At 50.1% G+C, this 14,230-nt stretch overlaps 1 protein-coding gene across 1 annotated transcript in view; it reads right to left on the bottom strand.

Moving 5' to 3' along the window:
- Positions 1 to 402: 402 nt before the first annotated feature.
- LOC115122808 (actin-binding protein WASF3-like) overlaps positions 403 to 14,230 on the bottom strand; it is a gene marked incomplete at both ends in the record, with an annotated part of 19,284 nt that continues 5,456 nt past the window's right edge. The window contains 3 exons of the mRNA XM_065014622.1: positions 403 to 687; positions 1,377 to 1,555; positions 2,220 to 2,297. Coding sequence (XP_064870694.1) covers positions 403 to 687; positions 1,377 to 1,555; positions 2,220 to 2,297 — 542 coding nt within the window. The remainder of the gene's footprint in view (positions 688 to 1,376; positions 1,556 to 2,219; positions 2,298 to 14,230) is intronic.

Raw genomic sequence — 14,230 nt, 5'->3', positions numbered from 1 at the left:
ATACCTAATGACACAATACCTAGTAATACGTAATGACACAATACCTAGTAATACCTAATGACACAATACCTAGTAATAACTAATGACTCAATACCTAGTAATACCCAATGACACAATACCTAGTAATACCTAATGACTCAATACCTAGTAATACCTAATGACACAATACCTAGTAATACCTAATGACACAATACCTAGTAATACCTAATGACTCAATACCTAGTAATACCTAATGACTCAATACCTGGTAATACCTAATGACTCAATACCTAGTAATACCCAATGACTCAATACCTAGTAATACCTAATGACTCAATACCTAGTAATACCTAATGACTCAATACCTAGTAATACCTAATGACACAATACCTAGTAGCCTACAGTACGTGGTAGTTGACTTACCCATGAGCCCTGTAGTCCTTGACGGACTGCTGACGTGGACCGTTGACTGCCCCTCCCTCGGAGTGGGCGGGGGGTGGGTGGGGGGGATGGGTGCGCCCCAGTGATGCGGCGGCTGACCCAGAGGGGGGGTTGGCTCTGGGGTACCCTCCCCTGTCCAGAGACTGAGTCTGGGGGGCTTGGGTGAGGTGGGGGGCACCATCGATGGGGTGGGGGGCAGAGGTGGGCTGGGAAGGGTGGTTAGGGCTGGCAGGGTAGGAATGCTCGCCCATGTCTGATGCCATCGACCTGGGAGGGGTGGAGTAGGGGGGGGATAAAGTTACCTAGTTTCCGTTGTTGTAGATACTTATATCTAACTTGTCATATCCTTAAGAAGGACACACACTCATTGATATAATCAGAAATTCTACATAGACGTGTTTTCCACTCCCCAGCAGAGGGCAGTAGAAGGCTAGCCAGTGTCTGTCCAATCAGCAGAGGTCAGTAGAAGGCTAACCAGTGTCTGTCCAATCAGCAGAGGTCAGTAGAAGGCTAGCCAGTTTCTGTCCAATCAGCAGAGGTCAGTGGAAGGCTAGCCAGTGTCTGTCCAATCAGCAGTCAGTAGAAGGCTAGCCAGTGTCTGTCCAATCAGCAGTCAGTAGAAGGCTAGCCAGTGTCTGTCCAATCAGCAGAGGTCAGTAGAAGGCTAGCCAGTGTCTGGCCAATCAGCAGAGGTCAGTGGAAGGCTAGCCAGTGTCTGTCCAATCAGCAGAGGTCAGTGGAAGGCTAGCCAGTGTCACACTATATACAGGGTCAGTTCAATACCATACTATATACAGGGTCAGTTCAATACCATACTATATACAGGGTCAGTTCAATACCATACTATATACAGGGTCAGTTCAATACCATACTATATACAGGGTCATTTCAACTGAGCCATTTGAAATAGTCAGATTGATTGACTAATTGATTGACTGATTGATTAATGAACCTACCTGTTATCAGGTGATAATGACCCCTCGGAGGACATTCCGTGGTAGGGTGAGGGGGTGAGTCGTGTGTCCGGGCGGAACTCCTTATCATAGGCCATCATATTCCACTCCTGTCTGCGATTCCTGGCCTTCCTCACCTTTTTCACCTCTCTGCCCGGATCCTCCACCTGTTTCTGCTGCTCCTGATGGAGGGATAGTGGGGAGAGATGGAAAGATGGAGAGGGATGGAGAGATGGAGAGATGGAGAGGGATGGAGAGGGATGGAGAGGGATGGAGAGGGATGGAGAGAGATGGAGAGATGGAGAGGGATGGAGAGATGGAGAGGGATGGAGAGATGGAGAAGGATGGAGAGGGATGGAGAGATGGAGAGGATGGATGGAGAGATGGAGAGAGATGGAGGGATGGAGGGATGGAAAGAAACCAAGACAAAAGAGAGTTATTATTTATAGATTATTTCTCCTCTTTGAGACACACGGAAAGGAAGCCCCTCCACCATTATCGACTACACATCCTACCTTCACAACACTCAGTCCCACTAATGGAAGCTTTTAGGAATCAGCGTAAAACATAATAAATACAACATAAAACAGAGGGATGAGGAACTGGCAAGCAGTCTGCTTTAAGGGGACACAGAGACAAGGATGGAGACAGAGGGTCCAGGGTCCTGGTGGAGAGAAGAGAGGGGTTGGGGTACAAAGAGAGGGGACATGAACACCACAGGACCACAATCACCCAACACAGACAGATGGACATGTTAAGTGAGGTCAGGGGACATAGAAACAGGGAACGTCGCAGACACGGACAGGGGGACAGTGGGCGGCATCGTGGTGGTGGTGGGGGTCTTACGGAGCTGGGCAGTGGGCTGCGTGGTGGAGCCTGTCTGCTGTGGGGTCTACCCTGGTCACAGTGGGCTGGACAGCTGGTCTGGATGGAGAGAGAGAGACGTCTACTGGATTAGAGAGATAGACATATAGACAATGTGTCCAGAGAGAGAGACGTCTACTGGATTAGAGAGATAGACATATAGACAAATGTGTCCAGAGAGAGAGATGTCTACTGGGTTAGAGAGATAGACATATAGACAAATGTGTCCAGAGAGAGAGATGTCTACTGGGTTAGAGAGATAGACATATAGACAATGTGTCCAGAGAGAGAGATGTCTACTGGGTTAGAGAGATAGACATATAGACAATGTGTCCAGAGAGAGATGTCTACTGGGTTAGAGAGATAGACATATAGACAAATGTGTCCAGAGAGAGAGATGTCTACTGGGTTAGAGAGATAGACATATAGACAAATGTGTCCAGAGAGAGATGTCTACTGGGTTAGAGAGATAGACATATAGACAATGTGTCCAGAGAGAGAGACGTCTACTGGGTTAGAGAGATCGAGATATAGACAATGTGTCCAGAGAGAGAGATGTCTACTGGGTTAGAGAGATAGACATATAGACAATGTGTCCAGAGAGAGAGATGTCTACTGGGTTAGAGAGATCGAGATATAGACAATGTGTCCAGAGAGAGAGATGTCTACTGGGTTAGAGAGATAGATATATAGACAATGTGTCCAGAGAGAGAGATGTCTACTGGGTTAGAGAGACAGACATATAGACAATGTGTCCAGAGAGAGATGTCTACTGGGTTAGAGAGATAGAGATATAGACAATGTGTCCAGAGAGAGAGATGTCTACTGGATTAGAGAGATAGAGATATAGACAATGTGTCCAGAGAGAGAGACGTCTACTGGATTAGAGAGATAGAGATATAGACAATGTGTCCAGAGAGAGAGGGAAGAGTGTAGAGGAGGAGGCAGCTGGTGAGGAAGAGGATCAAGATTCTGGAGTTTCTGACCCTCTAGAGTTTGAAATGAAAGAAAAAAAGGGCAGGTGAGTAGTGGTCGGTAGTAGGTGATAGTAGTGGTTGGTAGTGGGTGATAGTAGTGGTCGGTAGTGGGTGATAGTAGTGGTTGGTAGTAAAGAAAAAAAGGGCAGGTGAGTAGTGGTCGGTAGTAGGTGATAGTAGTGGTTGGTAGTGGGTGATAGTAGTGGTCGGTAGTGGGTGATAGTAGTGGTTGGTAGTAGGTGATAGTAGTGGTTGGTAGTGGGTGATAGTAGTGGTCGGTAGTGGGTGATAGTAGTGGTCGGTAGTGGGTGATAGTAGTGGTCGGTAGTGGGTGATAGTAGTGGGTGGTAGTAGTGGGTGGTAGTGGGTGATAGTAGTGGTCGGTAGTGGGTGATAGTAGTGGTGGTAGTGGTGATAGTAGTGGTCGGTAGATAGGGTGAGTGGGTAGTAGTGGTGGTAGTGGGTGATAGTAGTGGTCGGTAGTGGGTGATAGTAGTGGTCGGTAGTGGGTGATAGTAGTGGTCGGTAGTGGGTGATAGTAGTGGTCGGTAGTGGGTGATAGTAGTGGTCGGTAGTGGGTGATAGTAGTGGTCGGTAGTAGGTGATAGTAGTGGTCGGTAGTGGGTGATAGTAGTGGTCGGTAGTGGGTGATAGTAGTGGTCGGTAGTAGGTGATAGTAGTGGTCGGTAGTGGGTGGGTGTAGTAGGTGATAGTAGTGGTAGTAGGTGATAGTAGTGGTCGGTAGTGGGTGATAGTAGTGGTTGGTAGTAGGTGATAGTAGTGGTCGGTAGTAGGTGATAGTAGTGGTCGGTAGTGGGTGATAGTAGTGGTCGGTAGTAGGTGATATAGTGGTAGTGGTCGGTAGTAGGTGATAGTAGTGGTAGGTCGGTAGTGGGTGATAGTAGTGTGGGTGGTAGTGGTCGGTAGTGGGTGATAGTAGTGGTGGTAGTGGGTGATAGTAGTGTAGGTGATAGTAGTGGTCGGTAGTGGGTGATAGTAGTGGTGGTAGTGGATGATAGTAGTGGTCGGTAGTGGGTGATAGTAGTGGTCGGTAGTGGGTGATAGTAGTGGTTGGTAGTAGGTGATAGTAGTGGTCGGTAGTGGTGGTAGTGGTTGGTAGTGGGTGATAGTAGTGGTCGATAGTGGGTGATAGTAGTGGTCGGTAGTGGGTGATAGTAGTGGTCGGTAGCAGGTGATAGTAGTGGGTGATAGTAGTGGGTGGTAGTGGGTGATAGTAGTGGTGGAAGTGGGTGATAGTAGTGGTCGGTAGTAGGTGATAGTAGTGGTTGGTAGTAGGTGATAGTAGTGGTTGGTAGTGGGTGATAGTAGTGGTCGGTAGTGGTGATAGTGGAGTGGTGGTAGTGGGTGATAGTAGTGGTCGGTAGTGGGTGATAGTAGTGGTCGGTAGTGGGTGATAGTAGTGGTCGGTAGTGGGTGATAGTAGTGGGTGGTAGTAGAGTGGTAGTAGTGGGGTAGTGGGTGATAGTAGTGGGTCGGTAGTGGGTGATAGTAGTGGTTGGTAGTGGGTGATAGTAGTGGTTGGTAGTGGGTGATAGTAGTGGTGGTAGTGGGTGATAGTAGTGGTCGGTAGTGGGTGATAGTAGTGGGTGGTAGTGGGTGATAGTAGTGGTTGGTAGTGGGTGATAGTAGTGGGTGATAGTAGTGGGTGGTAGGTGATAGTAGTGGTCGGTAGTGGGTGATAGTAGTGGTCGGTAGCAGGTGATAGTAGTGGTCGGTAGTGGGTGATAGTAGTGGGTGGTAGTGGGTGTAGTAGTGGTGGTAGTGGGTGATAGTAGTAGGTAGTGGGTGATAGTAGTGGTGGTAGTAGGTGATAGTAGTGGTGGTAGTAGGTGATAGTAGTGGGTGGTAGTGGGTGATAGTAGTGGGTGGTAGTGGGTGATAGTAGGGGTCGGTAGTGGGTGATAGGGTGGTTGGTAGTGGGTGATAGTAGTGGTCGGTAGTGGGTGATAGTAGTGGGTGGGTAGTGGTCGGTAGTGGGTGGTAGTAGTGGGTGGTAGGTGATAGTAGTGGTCGGTAGTGGGTGATAGTAGTGGTCGGTAGTGGGTGATAGTAGTGGTCGGTAGTAGGTGATAGTAGTGGTCGGTAGTAGGTGATAGTAGTGGTCGGTAGTGGGTGATAGTAGTGGTCGGTAGTGGGTGATAGTAGTGGTCGGTAGTGGGTGATAGTAGTGGTGGTAGTGGTCGGTAGTGGGTGATAGTAGTGGTGGTAGTGGGTGATAGTAGTGGTTAGTAGGTGGTAGTAGTGGGTGATAGTGGGTGGTAGTAGTGGTCGGTAGTGGGTGGTAGTAGTGGGTGGTAGTGGGTGATAGTAGTGGTGGGTGGTAGGTGATAGTAGTGGTGGTAGTGGGTGATAGTAGTGGGTGGTAGTGGGTGATAGTAGTGGTCGGTATTGGTGATAGTAGTGGTCGGTAGTGGGTGATAGTAGTAGTGGGTGATAGTAGTGGGTGGTAGTAGTGGGTGTAGTGGGTGAGTAGTGGTCGGTAGTGGGTGATAGTAGTGGTGGTAGTAGGTGATAGTAGTGGTCGTAGTAGGTGATAGCAGTGGTCGGTAGTGGGTGATAGTAGTGGTCGGTAGTAGGTGATAGTAGTGGTCGGTAGTGGGTGATAGTAGTGGTGGTAGTAGGTGATAGTCGGTAGTAGGTGATAGTAGTGGTTGGTAGTGGGTGATAGTAGTGGTCGGTAGTGGGTGATAGTAGTGGTCGGGTAGTAGGTGATAGTAGTGGTCGGTAGTAGGTGATAGTAGTGGGTGGTAGTGGGTGATAGTAGTGGGTGGTAGTAGGTGTAGTGGGTGATAGTAGTGGTCGGTAGTGGGTGATAGTAGTGGTCGGTAGCAGGTGATAGTAGTGGTCGGTAGTGGGTGATAGTAGTGGTCGGAAGTGGGTGATAGTAGTGGTTGGTAGTGGGTGATAGTAGTGGTGATAGTAGGTGGTAGTAGTGGTCGGTAGTAGGTGGTAGTAGGGTCGTAGTGGGTGATAGTAGTGGGTGGTAGTGGGTGTAGTGGGTGGTAGTGGGTGATAGTAGTGGTCAGTAGTGGGTGATAGTAGTGGTCGGTAGCAGGTGATAGTAGGGGTCGGTAGTGGGTGATAGTAGTGGTTGGTAGTGGGTGGTAGTAGTAGTGGGTGATAGTAGTGGTCGGTAGTGGGTGATAGTAGTGGTCGGTAGTAGGTGATAGCAGTGGTCGGTAGTAGGTGATAGTAGTGGTCGGTCAGTAGTGGGTGATAGTAGTGGTGGTAGATAGTAGGGGGTCGGTAGTGGGTGATAGTAGTGGGCGGTAGTAGGTGATAGTAGTGGTCGGTAGTGGTGGTAGTAGTGGGGTAGTGGTCGGTAGTGGGTGGTAGTAGTGGGTGGTAGTGGTGATAGTAGTGGGTGATAGTAGTGGGTGATAGTAGTGGTCGGTAGAGGGTGTAGTAGTGGTGGTAGTAGGTGATAGTAGTGGTCGGTAGTGGGTGATAGTAGTGGCGGTAGTAGGTGATAGTAGTGGGTGGTAGTGGTCGGTAGTGGGTGATAGTAGTGGGTGGTAGTGGGTGATAGTAGTGGGTGGTAGTGGTCGGTAGTGGGTGATAGTAGTGGGTGGTAGTGGGTGATAGTAGTGGTGGTAGTGGGTGATAGTAGTGGTCGGTAGTAGGTGATAGTAGTGGTTGGTAGTAGGTGATAGTAGTGGTTGGTAGTAGGTGATAGTAGTGGTCGGTAGTGGGTGATAGTAGTGGTCGGTAGTGGTGATAGTAGTGGTCGGTAGTGGGTGATAGTAGTGGTAGTGGATAGTAGTGGGGTGAGGTGATAGTAGTGGTCGGTAGTGGGTGATAGTAGTGGTCGGTAGTAGGTGATAGTAGTGGGTGGTAGTGGGTGATAGTAGTGGTTGGTAGTGGGTGATAGTAGTGGTGGTAGTGGGTGATAGTAGTGGGTGGTAGTGGGTGATAGTAGTGGTGGTAGTAGTGGTGGTGATAGTAGTGGTTGGTAGTGGGTGATAGTAGTGGTGGTAGTAGGTGATAGTAGTGGTGGTAGTGGGTGATATTAGGGTGGTAGTGGGTGATAGTAGTGGTGGTAGTGGGTGATAGTAGTGGTCGGTAGTAGGTGATAGTAGTGGTCGGTAGTAGGTGATAGTAGTGGTCGGTAGTAGGTGATAGTAGTGGGTGGTAGTAGGTGATAGTAGTGGTCGGTAGTGGGTGATAGTAGTGGGTGGTAGTAGGTGATAGTAGTGGTCGGTAGTGGGTGATAGTAGTGGTCGGTAGTGGGTGATAGTAGTATTGGTAGTAGGTGGTAGTAGTGGTGGTAGTGGGTGATAGTAGTGGTGGGTAGTGGGTGATAGTAGTGGTGGTAGTAGGTGATAGTAGTGGTCGGTAGTAGGTGATAGTAGTCGGGTGGGTGATAGTAGTGGGTGATAGTAGTGGTGGTAGTGGGTGATAGTAGTGGTCGGTAGTGGGTGATAGTAGTGGTCGGTAGTGGGTGATAGTAGTGGTGGTAGTGGGTGATAGTAGTGGTCGGTAGTGGGTGATAGTAGTGGGTGGTAGTAGGTGATAGTAGTGGTCGGTAGTGGTGGTAGTAGTGGTGATAGTAGTAGTGGTGGTAGTAGGTGATAGTAGTGGTTGGTAGTAGGTGATAGTAGTGGTCGGTAGTGGGTGATAGTAGTGGTGGTAGTAGGTGATAGTAGTGGTCGGTAGTAGGTGATAGTAGTGGTCGGTAGTGGTGGTAGTGGGTGATAGTAGTGGGTGGTAGTGGGTGATAGTAGTGGTCGGTAGTGGGTGGTAGTGGGTGATAGTAGTGGTGGTAGTGGGTGATAGTAGTGGGTGGTAGTGGTGATAGTAGTGGTCGGTAGTAGGTGATAGTAGTGGTCGGTAGTAGGTGATAGTAGTGGTCGGTAGTAGGTGATGATAGTAGTGGGTGATCGGTAGTGGGTGATAGTAGGGGTCGGTAGTGGGTGATAGGAGTGGTCGGTAGTGGGTGATAGTAGTGGTCGGTAGTGGGTGGTAGTAGTGGGTGGTAGTGGTCGGTAGTGGGTGGTAGTAGTGGGTGGTAGTGGGTGATAGTAGTGGTCGGTAGTGGGTGATAGTAGTGGTCGGTAGAGGGTGATAGTAGTGGTCGGTAGTAGGTGATAGTAGTGGTCGGTAGTGGGTGATAGTAGTGGTCGGTAGTAGGTGATAGTAGTGGTCGGTAGTGGGTGATAGTAGTGGTGGTAGTGGGTGATAGTAGTGGGTGGTAGTGGTCGGTAGTGGGTGATAGTAGTGGGTGGTAGTGGGTGATAGTAGTGGGTGGTAGTGGGTGATAGTAGTGGGTGGTAGTGGGTGATAGTAGTGGTCGGTAGTAGGTGATAGTAGTGGTCGGTAGTAGGTGATAGTAGTGGTTGGTAGTGGGTGATAGTAGTGGGTGGTAGTGGGTGGTAGTAGTGGTCGGTAGTGGGTGATAGTAGTGGTCGGTAGTGGGTGATAGTAGTGGTCGGTAGTGGGTGATAGTAGTGGTCGGTAGTAGGTGATAGTAGTGGTCGGTAGTAGTGGGTGATAGTAGGTGGTCGGTAGTGGGTGATAGTAGTGGGTGGTAGTGGGTGATAGTAGTGGTTGGTAGTGGGTGATAGTTAGTGGTGGGTGGTAGTGGGTGATAGTAGTGGTCGGTAGTGCAGTGGTGATAGTAGTGGTGATAGAGTGGGTGGTAGTGGGTGATAGTAGTGGTGGTAGTGGGTGGTAGTAGTGGGTGGTAGTGGGTGATAGTAGTGGTGGTAGTGAGTGATAGTAGTGGTCGTAGTAGGTGATAGTAGTGGTCGGTAGTGGGTGATAGTAGTGGTCGGTAGTGGGTGATAGTAGTGGTCGGTAGTGGGTGATAGTAGTGGTCGGTAGTGGGTGATAGTAGTGGTCGGTAGTGGGTGATAGTAGTGGGTGGTAATGGAAGTGGTAGTAGTGGTGATAGTAGTGGTTGGTAGTGGGTGATAGTAGTGGTCGGTAGTGGGTGATAGTAGTGGTGGTAGTGGGTGATAGTAGTGGTGGTAGTGGGTGAGTTAGTAGTGGGTGGTAGTGGGTGATAGTAGTGGTGGTAGTGGGTGGTAGTAGTGGGTGGTAGTGGGTGATAGTAGTGGTTGGTAGTGGGTGGTAGTAGTGGTGGGTGGGTGATAGTAGTGGGTGGTAGTGGGTGGTAGTAGTGGGTCGGTAGTGGGTGATAGTAGTGGTTGGTAGTGGGTGATAGTAGTGGTGTGTAGGTGTAGTAGTGGTCGGTAGTGGGTGATAGTAGTGGGTGGTAGTGGTCGGTAGTGGGTGATAGTAGTGGGTGGTAGTGGGTGATAGTAGTGGGTGGTAGTGGGTGATAGTAGTCGGTGGTAGTGGGTGATAGTAGTGGTTGGTAGTAGGTGATAGTAGTGGTGTAGTAGGTGGTAGTGGTTGGTAGTGGGTGATAGTAGTGGGTGGTAGTGGGTGAGTAGTGGTCGGTAGTGGGTGATAGTAGTGGTCGGTAGTGGGTGATAGTAGTGGGTGGTAGTGGGTGGTAGTGGGTGGTAGTAGGTGGTAGTAGTGGTCGGTAGTGGTTGGTAGTGGTGGTAGTAGGTGGTAGTAGTGGTCGGTAGTGGGTGATAGTAGTGGGTGGTAGTGGGTGATAGTAGTGGTTGGTAGTGGTGATAGTTAGTAGTGGGTGGTAGTGGGTGATAGTAGTGGTGGTAGTGGGTGGTAGTAGTGGGTGGTAGTAGTGGTTGGTAGTGGGTGATAGTAGTGGTGATAGTAGGTGGTAGTAGTGGTCGGTAGGGGTGATAGTAGTGGTGGTAGTGGGTGGTAGTAGTGGTCGGTAGTGGGTGGAGTAGGTGGTAGTAGTGGTGGTAGTGGGTGATAGTAGTGGGTGGTAGTGGGTGGTAGTAGTGGGTGGTAGTGGGTGATAGTAGTGGTTGGTAGTGGGTGGTAGTAGGTGATGTAGTGGTGATAGTAGGTGATATTAGTGGTCGGTAGGGGTGATAGTAGTGGTCGGTAGTGGGTGATAGTAGTGGTCGGTAGTGGGTGGTAGTAGGTGGTAGTAGTGGTAGTAGGGTGATAGTAGTGGTAGTAGTGGTGATAGTAGGTGGTAGTAGTGGTCGGTGTAGGTGATAGTAGTGGTCGGTAGTAAGGTGATAGTAGTGGTCGGTAGTGGGTGGTAGTAGGTGGTAGTGGTAGTAGGTGATAGTAGGTGGTAGTAGTGGTGATAGTAGGTGGTAGTAGTGGTCGGTAGTGGGTGATAGTAGTGGTGGTAGGTAATAGTAGTGGTCGGTAGTGGGTGATAGTAGTGGTCGGTAGTGGGTGGTAGTAGGTGGTAGTAGTGGTCGGTAGTGGGTGATAGTAGTGGTCGGTAGTGGGTGGTATAGTAGTGGTGGTAGTAGGTGATAGTAGTGGTCGGCAGTGGATGGTAGTGGGTGGTAGTAGGTGTAGTAGTGGTCGGTAGTAGGTGGTAGTAGTGGTCGGTAGTGGGTGATAGTAGTGGTCGGTAGTGGGTGATAGTAGTGGTCGGTAGTAGGTGATAGTAGTGGTCGGTAGTGGGTGATAGTAGTGGTCGGTAGTGGGTGATAGTAGTGGTCGGTAGTAGGTGATAGTAGTGGTCGGTAGTGGGTGGTAGTAGTGGTCGGTAGTGGGTGATAGTAGTGGTCGGTAGTGGGTGATAGTAGTGGTTGGTAGTAGGTGATAGTAGTGGTGATAGTAGGTGGTAGTAGTGGTCGGTAGTAGGTGGTAGTAGGGGTCGGTAGTGGGTGATAGTAGTGGGTGGTAGTAGTGGGTGGTAGTGGGTGATAGTAGTGGTCGGTAGTGGGTGATAGTAGTGGTCGGTAGCAGGTGATAGTAGGGGTCGGTAGTGGGTGATAGTAGTGGTCGGTAGTGGGTGGTAGTAGTGGGTGGTAGTGGGTGATAGTAGTGGTCGGTAGTGGGTGATAGTAGTGGTCGGTAGTAGGTGATAGTAGTGGTCGGTAGTAGGTGATAGTAGGGGTCGGTAGTGGGTGATCGGTAGTGGGTGATAGTAGGGGTCGGTAGTGGGTGATAGGAGTGGTCGGTAGTGGGTGATAGTAGTGGTCGGTAGTGGGTGGTAGTAGTGGGTGGTAGTGGTCGGTAGTGGGTGGTAGTGGTGGGTGGTAGTGGGTGATAGTAGTGGTCGGTAGTGGGTGATAGTAGTGGTCGGTAGAGGGTGATAGTAGTGGTCGGTAGTAGGTGATAGTAGTGGTCGGTAGTGGGTGATAGTAGTGGTCGGAAGTAGGTGATAGTAGTGGTCGGTAGTGGGTGATAGTAGTGGGTGGTAGTGGGTGATAGTAGTGGGTGGTAGTGGTCGGTAGTGGGTGATAGTAGTGGGTGGTAGTGGGTGATAGTAGTGGGTGGTAGTGGGTGATAGTAGTCGGTGGTAGTGGGTGATAGTAGTGGTCGGTAGTAGGTGATAGTAGTGGTCGGTAGTAGGTGATAGTAGTGGTTGGTAGTGGGTGATAGTAGTGGTCGGTAGTGGGTGATAGTAGTGGTCGGTAGTGGGTGATAGTAGTGGTCGGTAGTGGGTGGTAGTAGTGGGTGGTAGTAGGTGGTAGTAGTGGTCGGTAGTGGTTGGTAGTGGGTGGTAGTAGGTGGTAGTAGTGGTCGGTAGTGGGTGATAGTAGTGGGTGGTAGTGGGTGATAGTAGTGGTTGGTAGTGGGTGATAGTTAGTAGTGGGTGGTAGTGGGTGATAGTAGTGGGTGGTAGTGGGTGGTAGTAGTGGGTGGTAGTGGGTGATAGTAGTGGGTGGTAGTGGGTGATAGTAGTGGGTGGTAGTGGGTGATAGTAGTCGGTGGTAGTGGGTGATAGTAGTGGTCGGTAGTAGGTGATAGTAGTGGTCGGTAGTAGGTGATAGTAGTGGTTGGTAGTGGGTGATAGTAGTGGGTGGTAGTGGGTGATAGTAGTGGTCGGTAGTGGGTGATAGTAGTGGTCGGTAGTGGGTGATAGTAGTGGTCGGTAGTGGGTGGTAGTAGTGGGTGGTAGTAGGTGGTAGTAGTGGTCGGTAGTGGTTGGTAGTGGGTGGTAGTAGGTGGTAGTAGTGGTCGGTAGTGGGTGATAGTAGTGGGTGGTAGTGGGTGATAGTAGTGGTTGGTAGTGGGTGATAGTTAGTAGTGGGTGGTAGTGGGTGATAGTAGTGGGTGGTAGTGGGTGGTAGTAGTGGGTGGTAGTGGGTGATAGTAGTGGTTGGTAGTGGGTGGTAGTAGTGGGTGGTAGTGGGTGATAGTAGTGGGTGGTAGTGGGTGGTAGTAGTGGGTGGTAGTGGGTGATAGTAGTGGTTGGTAGTGGGTGATAGTAGTGGTGATAGTAGGTGGTAGTAGTGGTCGGTAGAGGGTGATAGTAGTGGGTGGTAGTGGTCGGTAGTGGGTGATAGTAGTGGGTGGTAGTGGGTGATAGTAGTGGGTGGTAGTGGGTGATAGTAGTCGGTGGTAGTGGGTGATAGTAGTGGTCGGTAGTAGGTGATAGTAGTGGTCGGTAGTAGGTGATAGTAGTGGTTGGTAGTGGGTGATAGTAGTGGGTGGTAGTGGGTGATAGTAGTGGTCGGTAGTGGGTGATAGTAGTGGTCGGTAGTGGGTGATAGTAGTGGTCGGTAGTGGGTGGTAGTAGTGGGTGGTAGTAGGTGGTAGTAGTGGTCGGTAGTGGTTGGTAGTGGGTGGTAGTAGGTGGTAGTAGTGGTCGGTAGTGGGTGATAGTAGTGGGTGGTAGTGGGTGATAGTAGTGGTTGGTAGTGGGTGATAGTTAGTAGTGGGTGGTAGTGGGTGATAGTAGTGGGTGGTAGTGGGTGGTAGTAGTGGGTGGTAGTGGGTGATAGTAGTGGTTGGTAGTGGGTGATAGTAGTGGTGATAGTAGGTGGTAGTAGTGGTCGGTAGAGGGTGATAGTAGTGGTCGGTAGTGGGTGGTAGTAGTGGTCGGTAGTGGGTGGTAGTAGGTGGTAGTAGTGGTCGGTAGAGGGTGATAGTAGTGGTCGGTAGTGGGTGGTAGTGGGTGGTAGTAGTGGTCGGTAGAGGGTGATAGTAGTGGTTGGTAGTGGGTGGTAGTAGGTGATAGTAGTGGTGATAGTAGGTGATAGTAGTGGTCGGTAGAGGGTGATAGTAGTGGTCGGTAGTGGGTGATAGTAGTGGTCGGTAGTGGGTGGTAGTAGGTGGTAGTAGTGGTCGGTAGAGGGTGATAGTAGGTGGTAGTAGTGGTGATAGTAGGTGGTAGTAGTGGTCGGTAGAGGGTGATAGTAGTGGTCGGTAGTGGGTGATAGTAGTGGTCGGTAGTGGGTGGTAGTAGGTGGTAGTAGTGGTCGGTAGAGGGTGATAGTAGGTGGTAGTAGTGGTGATAGTAGGTGGTAGTAGTGGTCGGTAGTGGGTGATAGTAGTGGTGATAGTAGGTGATAGTAGTGGTCGGTAGTGGGTGATAGTAGTGGTCGGTAGTGGGTGGTAGTAGGTGGTAGTAGTGGTCGGTAGAGGGTGATAGTAGTGGTCGGTAGTGGGTGGTAGTGGGTGGTAGTAGTGGTCGGTAGAGGGTGATAGTAGTGGTCGGCAGTGGGTGGTAGTAGGTGGTAGTAGGTGGTAGTAGTGGTCGGTAGTGGGTGGTAGTAGTGGTCGGTAGTGGGTGATAGTAGTAGGTGGTAGTAGTGGTCGGTAGAGGGTGATAGTAGTGGTCGGTAGTGGGTGATAGTAGTGGTCGGTAGAGGGTGATAGTAGTGGTCGGTAGTGGGTGATAGTAGTGGTCGGTAGTGGGTGGTAGTAGGTGGTAGTAGTGGTCGGTAGTGGGTGATAGTAGTGGGTGGTAGTAGGTGATAGTAGTGGGTGGTAGTAGGTGATAGTAGTGGTCGGTAGTGGGTGATAGTAGTGGTCGGTAGTGGGTGATAGTAGTGGGTGGTAGTAGGTGATAGTAGTGGTCGGTAGTAGGTGGTAGTAGTGGTCGGTAGTAGGTGATAGTAGTGGTCGGTAGTAGGTGGTAGTAGTGGTCGGTAGTGGGTGATAGTAGTGGGTGGTAGTAGGTGATAGTAGTGGTCGGTAGTAGGTGGTAGTAGTGGTCGGTAGTAGGTGGTAGTAGTGGTCGGTAGTAGG

The sequence above is a fragment of the Oncorhynchus nerka genome, unplaced genomic scaffold (genome assembly GCF_034236695.1).
Source record: "Oncorhynchus nerka isolate Pitt River unplaced genomic scaffold, Oner_Uvic_2.0 unplaced_scaffold_2417, whole genome shotgun sequence".
Classification (NCBI taxonomy): domain Eukaryota; kingdom Metazoa; phylum Chordata; class Actinopteri; order Salmoniformes; family Salmonidae; genus Oncorhynchus; species Oncorhynchus nerka.
The sequence above is the reverse complement of the archived record's forward strand: the minus strand, read 5'-3'. Positions and strand labels throughout refer to the sequence as shown.